The sequence below is a fragment of the Mus musculus genome, chromosome 10 (assembly GCF_000001635.26).
Source record: "Mus musculus strain C57BL/6J chromosome 10, GRCm38.p6 C57BL/6J".
Lineage (NCBI taxonomy): Eukaryota > Metazoa > Chordata > Mammalia > Rodentia > Muridae > Mus > Mus musculus.
The window spans coordinates 75548666-75560818 of NC_000076.6; the positions used below are offsets into that span (position 1 = coordinate 75548666).

Sequence of the window (12153 nt, forward strand, 5' to 3'; positions counted from 1 at the left end):
TAAAACTGGCCAATAAATCCAAACAGTACCGAGCTGTGCTGCATTCCCAGACAATAGTGAAATCTAATTAAAAACCATAGAGCCGTGGCGATGACTCAGAGGGTAAAGACTCTCCTCGTGCCAGCCTGGCATTCTGAGTTCAATCCCTGGAGCCCGTGTAGATAAGGAAACTCAGTCCTTAAAGCTGTCCTCTGACCTCACGTGTGTCGTGGAACGTGTTCCCGCCCACCCCTGCACACCGTACGATTAATTATTAGTGTTTTCAGCTATTGACTATAAACAAGAGGACCCCAAATCCTGCATGCTGCTACTAAGACTGTGAAATTATATATAAAGACCTTGAAAACTCAGTGGGAGACTTTCTTAAAGCGTTACAGACGCCAACCATGTGGCCTAGACCATGTGACCTAGCCATTCTACTCGATTAGGGTTGGGGTAGGAACTGTAGCCCCTAAAGGCTGACTGAGATACTGGTGGCTTGATTCATAAGCTGGTGGTGCCCAAGGGAGGTGGCTGGATCATCAGGGGATTAACCCATCAATGAGTTATTAAAGAAAGTTCACTCAAAGTCTGTCTGTCTGTTTGTCTGTCTCTCTCTCTCTCTCTGTCTCTCTCTATCTGACTCTGTCTCTCTGTGTCTCCTCTCTCTCTCTGCCTCTCTCTGTGGCTCTGTCTCTTTCTGTGTCTCTGTCTGTCTCTTTCTCCCTCTGTCTCCCTCTCTCTCTCTCTGCCTCTCTCTGTGTGTCTCTGTCTGACTCTGTCTCTCTCTATCTCTCTCTGTATCTCTCTGTCTCTGTCTCTGTCTCTCTCTCTCCTAGCAGCTACAAGGTAAAAGGCTTTGCTTGAACATGATTACCCTTCTCTCAGGCCCATGGGTATAGGGTCAAAGGGCAAGGTACCAAGGAAACACGGACAGACATCCCTGAATCATGAACCGAAGTAAATTATTCCTCTCCTGAGTTGTTTCTCTTAGGTCTTTCCTCGTAGCAGTGAAAGGCGAATTAATTTACATATGCAGGTGCTTGCTCAAGAGAAATAAAATGTTCATGCCACAACTAGTGCATGGATTTCCACAGCAGCTTCATCTGTCATAGCCAGAACCTAGAAACAACTGATCAGCAGGCTCCTGGATAAGATGTGCTACACCCATGAAATACGATTCACAAGGCAGGTCTGGATACATGCAAGAATATAGGTGTCTCAAAAAAGTTGTGCTGGGTTTTAATTGTTTTTTTTTTTTTTTTGAAAGAACTATATAAAAAGAGTCCATGTGTAGGATTCCACGAACTGGTATAAATCTAGTAGATGCTAAGTAATCTGTGTGGGAGTGCAGGACACGGAGCAATGGTTTCTGAGAGCTTGTGGGGGAAGGAAGGGGGAAACACAGCCGGCTCAGGAACTCATTTACTACCATGGTGTCCACAACTGTGTAAATACGACAAACTCCGCTGCACACTTTAAACTTGTCACAGTGTGTTTGCTTTATTATGTTGCAATGTCACGGATGCTTACTACATAGCCAAGACTGGCTTACAGGCATGTGCCACCACGCCCAGTACATAACAGCTTGTTTGTTTTTTTTTTTTTTAAGTAAATTACTGTTTAAAACAAAACAATACAATACAAAATATGTAACTGGGAAGAAAGTACAGAAGGTTTCTTTAGTGGAGACGACAGCAGCGGTGGTGGCGATCCGAGGCCCTCTCCCAGGACGAGTGAGCTTTCCTTTTCACCCAGAGAAAACCTTGGTGCATCAGGAACCAGCTGCCCACGATTCTGGGTTCTCAGAGAGATTGCGCTAGAAACAGTGACACAGGCCTGTCATCCTAGCACTCATAAGACAGAGGCAGGGGGATTGGAAGTTTGAGCCCAGTGTAGGCTACACCATAAGACTGGCTAAGTAAGGAGAGGGGGTGGGGGGAGTATGGTGAAAAAGCACTTGCCTAGTATAGTTCAGGCCCAGAGTCCAATTCTCAGTGCTAAAATAGATGATTGATAGATGACTGATAGATGATGGATAGATTGATTGATAGATGATGGGTAGATTTATTGATAGATGATGAATGGATGAATAGATGATAGACAGACAGTCAGATAGATAGATAGATAGGTAGGTAGATAGATAGATAGATAGATAGATAGATAGATAGATAGATAGATAGATAGATAGATAGGTAGGTAGGTAGGTAGATAGATAGATAGATAGATAGATAGATAGATAGATAGATAGATAATGTGTTTCAGCCTAGCTCTTGCCAAATCTCACCACACAGAAAGCCCAGGTGAAGGACTCACCAACAGACACTGCATCATGCTGGCTTGCCCCAGTCCTGTGACAGCCTCTTTTCAAACCTCATCTCCTCCTCACTTCAACAGGATAACAAGGATATTTGTGCCCTAGCTCCCAAATGGACCACACTGCTAGGAAGTGATGGGTCTGGACCAAAGATGTTTCAATGCCTCCAGGTTGGGCCCCCACCACGCTTCCTTCTTCCTTCCTGGTCAGTGCTGTCTTCTCCACCCTGAGTGCCGCCTACTCAGAGCACATGCATGGGAAACCCAGCAGGTCTGCCGTTTAAAGGGTGATTGGGTCAGCGGGGCTCTCTCTCCCCGGGTGCGCGGAAGTCCTGACTGCCCCTTGCATGCTCTCTAGCCATGTGATACAGACAATGACGCAGCAAGAAAGCCCTCACCAGATGCTCCTCCTCTGCTTCACGTTAGAACCACGGGCTAAGTAAACTTCTATTGTTTATAAATTACCAGGATGTGGAATTCTGTTACAGTAGCACAAAGACAAGGCTCAACCCTCCCTTCTCGGGCAATCTCTGTCCCTGCCCATGGAATCTCCCTGTCGGTAGTCATGAGAACTACTCCGTGAAGGGCCAGGACCACTTACTTGCACAGCAGCAAAGTCAACTTTGTCTCTGGTCTCCTAAACTGTCTCAGGATCTGGCTCAGCTACTGCTTTTTTTTTTTTTTGCCTCGAAAAGGTGGGGAAATTGAGACCGTCTGCTGCCATCTGGATTTGCCTGGAAACTGCCCAGGAACCCCCGGCTCTGGTCCTCACACACTATCCTAGGAAGAACCTTGCTGCACTGTGATACCTAAAGGTTTGTGGGCAGAGAATAAGAGGGGCAGGAGAGACTCAGAACTCAGCCTTTGTCCAGCAAGGAGTTACAGAGAGAACTCAGCTGCCTAAGCATGTGTTGGGGTTATCAGTCCGCTGGGCCCAAAGCTGGCTCTCCCTTCCTTCTTTCTGCTGGCCCATACTCCATCTTGCTTAGCCTGGCTCCAGAAAGCCCCAAACTTTGTCCCGAGTTGTTAAGGCACAGGGGAAGTCCAACAGCTTCAAGCTATGTCTTTAAAACAGGGCAGGGGCGGGGGGAACTCAGGGGGTGGACAGTAAATTCAAGATGAAGCACTGAGTGCCAGGATCTGGAACAACAAGTTCTAGTTAACAGAGAGGGGGAAGGTGGGTCCAAAGAGATGGAGGATCTGGCCAGGTCCCACAGCAAGTACAAAGCAGAGCCCTAGGTCCTGGGCTCTTCTCACAGTGTCTTGATAAGCAGTTGTCTAAAGTGGCCGGGCATGAGGTGAAATGCTTTTCCTCAGCTGTCTCCTTTCCCAAGCCTGGGAGCTGATGCAGTGTAGCCAGCTGCCTCCTTGGGCACACTGGGCTGGGGACATGCTGCCATTGATGTTTTGTGGGGGCCTGGATGTACTGTCCATAGCCCACTTGGAGTTAGACAGGAAGGTGGGGGGGGGGGGTCAGAGCTGGTGGGCCAAAGGCACTCAGGTCCGGGGTGACCCCAGCCTTTACCTTGACCCTGAGGCTGCCCTCTGTTCCTGGGTCTCTCCACTGTCACCAGGCCATAAGTCTTGTCTCTACCCTGCTTCCCTACTTTGCTCTTCTCTGAGTCCCTTCCTCACGTGCCCTGCCTGTCTAACAGTTGGGCTAAAAACTCTAGTTTCCTAAATGAGTCAGGGAGACCTTAGGCTTCTAGTTGAAAGACCACCTTGAGGGATTTTTGGGAAAGGAAGGCAGTAACTCCCTAGAGAGATACCATTAGGTCCGTTCTGCCCTGAGAACTCCTGATGCTAGCTGGGCCCCACCTCCATCCCCTTACACGCTGTGTGTGACCCTAAAACCAAAGGAAACACGACACCTCATCATCTCTAGCCAGATGCATCTCCTCACCCGGCCAAGATACTCACTCGGCCTACACAGGGAGGGTGGGAACTAGAGCTGGGGAGAGTGGCCAGTGCTGTGTCCTATGGGAGACAAACACACAGTCAACTGTCCCACCTCCAGATCCACCGTGGCCTTGCCTTCGGTGTGTAGAGCCTTGTCCCCAGCCCAGTGCACACTGAAGGGCTCCAATGGCATTTGCTCTCAGGCTCCGTGCAGAGCTTTGCCTATCTGTCTGTGACTCCCAACCTTCTCCCCTGAAGCTCCCAACTGCTTAGAACTCATACCCTGCCCTGAGGTCAGGTCTCCTCCAACTCCTGAGCCCACACCACTGAACCCATGACCTCTACATCTTGTTTCCATGGAGACTTCCCAGTGAGCGCTAAGGGAGCATCAATGAGGCTGCAGTTTTACCCACTCTGGGTAGGTGGGGTTTTCCCCCCCTCCGCATCGGACCTGGAGCTCAGTGAGTCTGAAGTCTGTGGTACATAAAGCCTGAAGTAATGGATGCTATCCTTTCCTGGAAGGTCTGGGCCATGGGCGCTGAGGCACCTCTTGCTGGGCAAGATGGAGCCCCTAGTCTGGGCCGCCTGGCCTGCCTGCCATGAAACCTTTCTCCTTCCACTCACTCCACCTCAAGTCGAGCATTTTCACTGTCTCTCTGAGGGACACACGTGGGCCTCTAATACCTGGTTCTTAAAAGACCCCAGTCATTATCATTGAACCAGACCAGTAGGAAGTCACCTGGCACAACAACCCTGAGGTTCTGGTCCTGCCTCAGTGGCGGCAGAGCCCCAGGTGGAGACAGCAGCAGTGGTCTCAGCCATGCCGCCCCCAGGCTCGAGGTCCAGGCCCTCATAGATAGTGGGGAGCGAGGTATGCTGGCTCAGTCGCCTCCGGAGGCCAACCAGCAAGGGTTGGGGAAGTGAAGACACATCCACATTGTTCCCCAGGTCCACCCAGGCCAACACGGGGAACTTGGCAGTGTCCTTGATAGCCTCGGTGAGTTCCCGGGCAGCAGCTCTGGTCAGCCGATTGCCATTGAGCAGCAGCTGGGTGAGGCGGGGCAGCGCCCAGAGGCTGGGCAGCAGCAGATGCAGCAGCTCATCGCTCAGCTCCGTGAAGCTCAGGTCCAGGACCACCAGCTCTACACCACGAGTGTCCAGGTAGCGTGATATGTGCTGCACATCCCGGGCCGAGAGCGGGATGCCAGAAAGATCCACAGTCTCCCCTACCAGCAGAGTCTTCTGGAGGCTGCTCTTGAGGCTACGGAGAGAGAGAGGGATGCAGGGATGCAGGGATGCAGGGATGCAGGTAGGCGCAGTGAACCAGGGCCCAGGCCCAGGCGGGACCCCAGCCACAGCAGACAGTTACCCACCAAGGGCAACCTAGGTTTCCTGGCCTGGCAAAGCCTAGTTGAATAATGCCACTTCTAGGACTGGAGGAATGACTCAGCAGTTAAGGGTAGGCACTGCTCTTGCAACACCCACATGACGCCTTAATAAACTATCTGTAACTGCAGCTCCAAGGAGTCCAATACCCTCTAGCCTCTAGTACACAGTGCACATGCACACAGGGAAAGCATTTGCTCGCTTAAAAATAAAAATAAAGGTCGGGCGTGGTGGCACACGCCTTTAATCCCAGCACTTGGGAGGCATAGGCAGGTGGATTTCTGAGTTCGAGGCCAGCCTGGTCTACAAAGTGAGTTCCAGGACAGCCAGGGCTATACAGAGAAACCCTGTCTCGAAAAACCAAAAAAATAAAAAAATAAAAAAATTAAAACTAAATAAAAATAAATCCATATTTTAAAAATTTCTTACGTTGGTGGCCAAAGGCCGTGCTCTCTGAGTTCAGTTTTCCCTCTGATGAAATGGGGCCAGGGTTGTTGTATGGACTACATAAATGAATTAAAGCTCTCTATGTGGACTACTATTATATATAAATAAGTATATAAATTACTTATCTTCACGACAGCCCAATGGACCCATTCCACAAAGGAACTACAAGAAGTGAAAGGGGTCCCTTGGCTGTACATCACTAGATGGGGACCAGGGCTCTAAATCATGATGCTCTGACCCCTGAGCCTACACTTCTCCCTGTGTCCCTTTGCAAGTTGCATCCTTTAAGATAATGAAACAATTTGCCATGAGCAGATATGGTATCATTATGGTCCTCTCAGTTTGTTGGTGGGGGCTAAAGATGGGACCAGCCCAGTATAGCGAAAGAGGAGGAAGCAAGTTGATATTGTAGGCTAAGGGACTTCTGGGTTGTGGGCCTTCCTGTGCTACGTAGAAAGGGGCATTCAGGGCCTCCGGAGCCCCTGGCACACTTGACTGCCCTCCTGTCCTTTATCGTAGCCCTATAGGGAAGATGGACCGCTTTGAGTGGCAGGTTAGAAAGAGAGACTGTTGCCAGGGTCCCTACCTGCTATGTCAGGAAAGATGGTTTTTGGATTCACCTTGGACCACAAAGCATAAGAATGAAACAGGGTGCGAAATAAATGGAGCTCAAGGTCTAGAACTGGCAGCGGTTCTAGACCTTGGGGCGCCAGAACTGGTTCTGGGCCGAGACTGTGTCACAAGGCTATGATATGGTGACCAAAACAGGGGACCACAAGCAGAGTAAGCGATGGGGAGGCTGTGGAAGTCTTTGCATCAGGAAGTCTGGAGCTGATGACTTCCCAAAGGGTTGCAGGATAATCAGGGAACGGATGCCCATAGGCAAGCTGCTTCCCCTCTCCCTGTGAAATGTGAGACTCAGAACCTATGGTTTGTTTTGTTTTTTGTTTTTTTGTTTTTTAATTAAGATTTTATCTAATGTATCTGGAGCCCAAGGAGGCACAGGCTCTAGGAAGGGGCAGGGATGGAGGGACCAATGAATGGCAGATGTTACGGTCTTGCAAGAAATGAGAAGCACTTACAACATGCTGCTTGGCTTAGGGGCGTCTGCTGCTGTGGGCCAGGGTTGCTGTCAGGGCTGGAACCTTAATGTAGAATAAGGCAAAGGAGCAAGAGAGCGAGATTTCTCCACATTCAGCTCTCAGAGACGGGAGCCTCAAAGACAGTGTACAAGGACTACGGCTGGGCTCTCCTCACCTGCTCTGGGTTTTCCTGTGGTGTTTTCGCTTGGAGTGCGGAGTGAGGTGGTAGATGAGCTGCCGACAGATCTTGTCCGAGGACTTCCAGAGCTCATGGTCCTACGTGGTGGGGGAGGAGGGGGGTGCCATGGTCAGGATGAGCCTGAGCCCCTTCTATTCTGCCCTGGCTACATGTAGCCTGGCATACGGCCAGGGGAGGCTGCCCGCTGGGAGCTGGAAAGGCTAGTCTGAGGCCCGCAGTGCCCAGTGGGAGGAAGCCCAGACAATGAGGCCCTTGTTCCCTGTCCTCGGGCCTAAGGCCAGTAGCTCAAGCTATCAGCCAGCAGCCTGCCACCCTCAACACCCCCAGGGGACTTGCCACAAGGAGAAGGCCAGACCAGGCCCCTTGAGGGAGCCCTATTCCAGAGACGCCAGTCCCAGAGAATAAGAACAAGGCAGGTCAGCACTTTCTTCCTCTCGTTCTTCAAGCTACGCTGCGCCCGTGGGGCCTGGGTCTGGGCTGACAGGGCCGGGGCTTTTATGTTTGACTGCACAACATGGCTCTCTCTTGATCCTAATTGTATTCCCCAAAGAGGCCCAGCTTGGGGCAAAACACAAGGTGTGCTTTCCACATAGCTGCAACTGAGCATGCTCCATCACCCAGAACATTCTTTTATACTGTTAACAGCGCCCAGAGCATGCAATACAGAGTGACAGCGGATCAGGTGGCTACAGGGATGGCTGTGGGCCAGCCAGCTGAGTACAGATATGGGCTTCAGAGCTGATAGATCCTACAACGGACCCCCTTATTTTATTGGGGGTTGCTTCATTGTGTTCAAGATTCTTGGGGACTAGTGGCTGACCACAGACATTCAGGCCAGTGCTGTGTCCATGCAAGTAGGCAGCAAGTAGCATGGGGTTGGACTTGTTTGTGACTCAAGCATTGGACGGGATTCAGTGAATCCCTGTCCCCAAAGGTGTCCAGGTAGGATAGAGACCAAGGGCCTCAGACTAGGGTGGCTCTCTTCTAACCCAGGAACAAGAGTATATGGATAGTAGCTGTGTCAAGACAGGCCTGTGTTCTCTGTCCCTAGAGGTCTTCTTCTCAGATGGGGTACACAGCACTGCCTGTGGAGAAACAGTTTTAACTATGAGCATGGTTTTGGGAATCAGCAAAGCAGTTCACACCTGCTCCTGAAGCTGTTCTTGAAGAGGGAGAATGGTTTTCCTAAGGCCACGCAGCGAGCGTGAGAACCCAAGTTCCTGGGGCCTAGGCCAGCTGACCTTACCTTCTTGGGGCACTGCAGGTCCCGGGCCAGGTTCACCAGCAGGTCATGGGAGATGGGGTCCACCAAGTTAAGGAAAGTCACATTCCTGTGGAGGATGTCAGTGAGGAGGTTCCCTTCAAGGCCCAGGTCCTATAGGTGACAAAGCAACAACTGAGTAAGCTGGGGGGAGGGGCAGTGTCAGGCCTCCCCTTTCCATGCCAGACAGAAGACAGCCCTCACAGGTTCCCATGTTTAGACGCTCTTTCCCCAGGGGTTTGCTGGACTCTCCCACCCCATGGTGACAGCCAAGTCTAGAGAGGGGGGCCCATAGTAAGGCCTCAGGGGGTTGATAATTGGTTCACTCTGACTAGTTGTTGGTGTGTAATGTCTCACTGTTGATACCTTATTCTTCTTATAACCTTGAATGCTGATATCCCCAGTCCTCCCTGTCCGTCCTTTGTCACCCTCCTATCCATCTCTGAGGTCTCCCTTGAACTGTGCCGCCATCTTTTTTGCCTCCGGGAGTAAGCCCCCAGATCATGTTCCCAAAGGCAGCTCAAAGGCAGCCTGCTCATTTGCCGGCCTTATGTCCCCTGCCAGAGTGCAGTAGGGGCTCCGCCCTGTTCACCTCTGTAGGACCCACCTAGCGTCCTTTCTGTCTGTCCCCAGCTAAGCAAGTGAGTCTCCCTTCTCCCACTGTTGTTCAAAGCTCAGCCCTTACACCCAATTGCTTTTTTGCTCAGGGCTCCCAGCCTCCCATATTCATCCCTGGGCTGCCAAGGCCACCCTGTGAACCACACCAAACCTTCACTCTGTTGGTAGAGACTGCACACTAGACACTGTGCCATCAGAGACTTACAGAGCGTGCAGAGCCATGACTCCTGGACTTGGCTATCACACCCTTCCCAGACTACCAGAACTTCTCTTCAACCAGACCCCGGGGGCAGGGCCCTGGTCTAGTCCTGCTGCCTTCATCCCTTGGCTTTCTCCCATCTATGCCTATGAGCACCATGTGAGGATGAACATCTCTGGTTTATTTTTATTGTCTCAAGTTAGGGTCTCACTGTATAGCCCTGACTGGCTTCGATTTTACTGGATACACCAGGCTGGCTTGGAACGGTAAGGTCTGCCTGCCCCCTCTCCCATATACTGCAATTAAAGAAACGCTTTTAGAGGACCATGGGCAGCCCACAAGCATCCAGCCTCCATGTGACATCCCCTAACCCCTTAGCCAGAGAAGGCTATGCCATGCACCATCCTGAGCATATGGGAAGTCAGGCCAGGCAGCAGGAACACAAAGGGCTGCAGTTCCAGGAGGTAATGGGGCAGGCTAGGCTCCTGGATATGCCTCAAATGTCAACTGCTAGGTTACAAGGAGGGAACTTAGCTGCTCTCTGAGGTTGGTCCCCTCCCTGATGCTTCTGGATAAAATGCAAGCCAAGCGCCCTGGGCTCCACCATCTCAGATGGCTATCTGTATTTCTAGGCAATATGCCTGGCTGGGTACTGCTTGCCAGCTACTCTCCTGCTTATATATTCAATATGGTTCAAGCCACAGATGCCAGCCAAGGAGGGGGTTGGGGATCCCAAAGGAAGGAGGCTTGTGTCTGGGCAGCCCCAGACAGCAGCGGACATTCCACCACCGGCCTGGTCAATGCCTCTTAAAGTGACAGCCCCATTTTTCCAGACTGCTGTGTTTACAGAGAGGACACCCAGTGCAGGATTGGAATCAAACATATCTTTCTCTCTCTCTCTCTCTCTCTCTCTCTCTCTCTCTCTCTCTCTCTCTCTCTCTCTCTCTCTCTCTCTCTCTTGCATTATAGGTTGGTCCTGAACTTGCTTTATAGCTGAGGATGACCTTGAACTCCTAATCTCTTGCCTCCCCCTCCCAAGTGATGGGGAATACAAACATACACCACCATGCCTGGTTTATCCTGTTTTCTGGGGACAGAGCTGAGTCCTCTCAAATTCCATAATATCGAACTGCATCCCTAGCCCCGCCTTCTCTCAGCTTTCTGTCTGGGTCCTGGCTCATCATTTCTCCCAGCTTCTCTAACTCTAAGCGGCTACTACCTTCACGGTGGGAGGGAGCATCAGCTACAGCCGAGGGTGAAGAGGCTGAGTAGGAAGTGATTTGCCTAGGGGTCATGCTGGGACAGGCATCCCTGTCTCCCTAGGGCAACTCAGGGCTCAGGAAATCTGGCTAAGGTACCGAATGTGTCTCCCAAAGGGCCAGATGTGGCGATGCAATGTACAAATGTGGTTGTGTATCCTCGGTGGGCTCAAGCTGCCTGTCAGAAAGGTGCGTGCGCTGTGGCTTTGTCTGGGCTGTTATGGTATCTGTCTCCTGACCATCGGGGCTACGCCTCCCAGGACCTCTTCTCCCAGATCTGCTGCTTCCTTTCTTCCTGCAGGATGGGGAGCTGCATTCTTCCCATTGTCCTTTAGTGAGAGATGCCCACTCCGGCTCTCGAAAAGGTCCAAATCTGGGCTCTTAGCTCCAGACTGGAGGTCCCTCAACACACACACTCAACACGTCAGACTTCAAATCCCAGTGTCCCAACGTGCCAGCCCCATCTTTAGCAAGCAATCCACCAGCCCCACCTGGCCCCCCACTTTAATCTGCAACCTCCCTCCAGGCAAGAAGCACAACGCCTGCAAACCCCGCGTGCCGCTAGAAACGCACCCACCCCTGAGCCCGCAACCCCGGCCCCTCCCTGACACCCTCAATCCCGGGCCGCCCCGCTCTTTCTCTCGCCTGGCGCAGGAGGCGCAGCAGCTGCCGAGCGCGCTCCGGCCGCCGCTCCCGAAGCGTGGACTGGATCTCTCGCAGCCAGCGCACCCGGCGCTCGTAGGGCGCGGGCCCCGCACTCGGCGCCGCAGGGGCATCTGCTCTCGCCCGCCGCCCCAGCCGCGCCCCCATGGCCGCCGCGGGCGGGCGCCGGGAGGATGGAAGGGAGGCGGGTTAGCCGCGCCGCGCCCCGCCCGGGATGCGCGGGATGGGCAATGCCGGGTCTACGGCTGCGCGCCCAAGCACTGGCCGCCAGCGTGGAGCCCAGGGTCACTCCTCTTTGGCAGAGGTTTCGTTGTCGAGGGCCCCGCCCGCGTACGACCTGGTGTTGGAGCTCTTCCCGGGAGCAGCCAGGGCGGACGCTGCGGAGGACAAGGTGGCATTTGGCACCTCTCAATCATGTGGCCCCAGTCGGGGCTGACTTGGGGGGGAAAATCGTCGTCTGTCTGTACAAAAAGTGCTTCAGGCGGGTGAGGGTGCTTTAGGCAAAGCCTGCACCCTGTTTCAGGAATCGCCCCTGCAAGCAAGTGGATCCATCTGCCTTGTCCACTCAGTGTGGGTGTTAGCAGCCTCGGCAAATACCGGATGATACTTACTGCTCAGAGGAGGACAGAAGCAGGCCTAGGCAGGCTGAGCATAGTTGGCTTCCTCTGATCCCCCCATGCCTGAGAGATGAACAGGCTAAGCCCAGCTCTGGGCAGCCTGGCGCCAGGCCCTGCATATATGTTCCTGGTTCTAAAGGGTCCCTGACTCCTCTGAAGAGCATCTAGCTCCTGTGGGGGTTTCCTCAGCAGTTCCTGTTGGAAGCCTGATGCTCGATGCAGCCACAC

At 52.5% G+C, this 12153-nt stretch overlaps 1 protein-coding gene across 3 annotated transcripts; it reads right to left on the reverse strand.

Annotated features, from left to right (window-relative positions):
* Positions 1–1453: 1453 nt before the first annotated feature.
* Positions 1454–12015, reverse strand: Lrrc75b (leucine rich repeat containing 75B). 3 transcript variants are annotated; one of them, XR_871704.3, is made up of 5 exons: positions 11291–12015; positions 8555–8683; positions 7285–7385; positions 7110–7172; positions 5368–5455 (listed from the first exon to the last, which is right to left on the reverse strand). XR_871704.3 is itself a non-coding variant. In NM_198860.2 (4 exons), exons 1-4 carry the CDS (start codon positions 11453–11455, stop codon positions 4930–4932), a joined length of 921 nt encoding a protein of 306 aa, NP_942560.1. In that variant the 5' UTR covers positions 11456–11665; the 3' UTR covers positions 1460–4929. The 3 variants fall into 3 exon arrangements, 2 of the variants coding, with proteins under 2 accessions (XP_006513443.1, NP_942560.1); NM_198860.2 differs by lacking the exon at positions 7110–7172 and having other exon boundaries at positions 1460–5455; positions 11291–11665; XM_006513380.4 differs by lacking the exons at positions 8555–8683; positions 11291–12015 and having other exon boundaries at positions 1454–5455; positions 7285–7353.
* Positions 12016–12153: the final 138 nt, after the last annotated feature.

What these genes read in the sequence shown, in the direction of transcription:
- Lrrc75b (NM_198860.2), bottom strand. Translation starts at nt 11,455, where the DNA reads ATGGGGGCGCGGCTGGGGCGGCGGGCGAGAGCAGATGCCCCTGCGGCG. An exon ending in TGCTGCGCCTCCTGCGCCAG is followed by an intron (nt 8,684 to 11,290) that starts GCGAGAGAAAGA and finishes TGTCACCTATAG; the next exon opens with GACCTGGGCCTTGAAGGGAA. An exon ending in ACCTGCAGTGCCCCAAGAAG is followed by an intron (nt 7,386 to 8,554) that starts GTAAGGTCAGCT and finishes CCCACCACGTAG; the next exon opens with GACCATGAGCTCTGGAAGTC.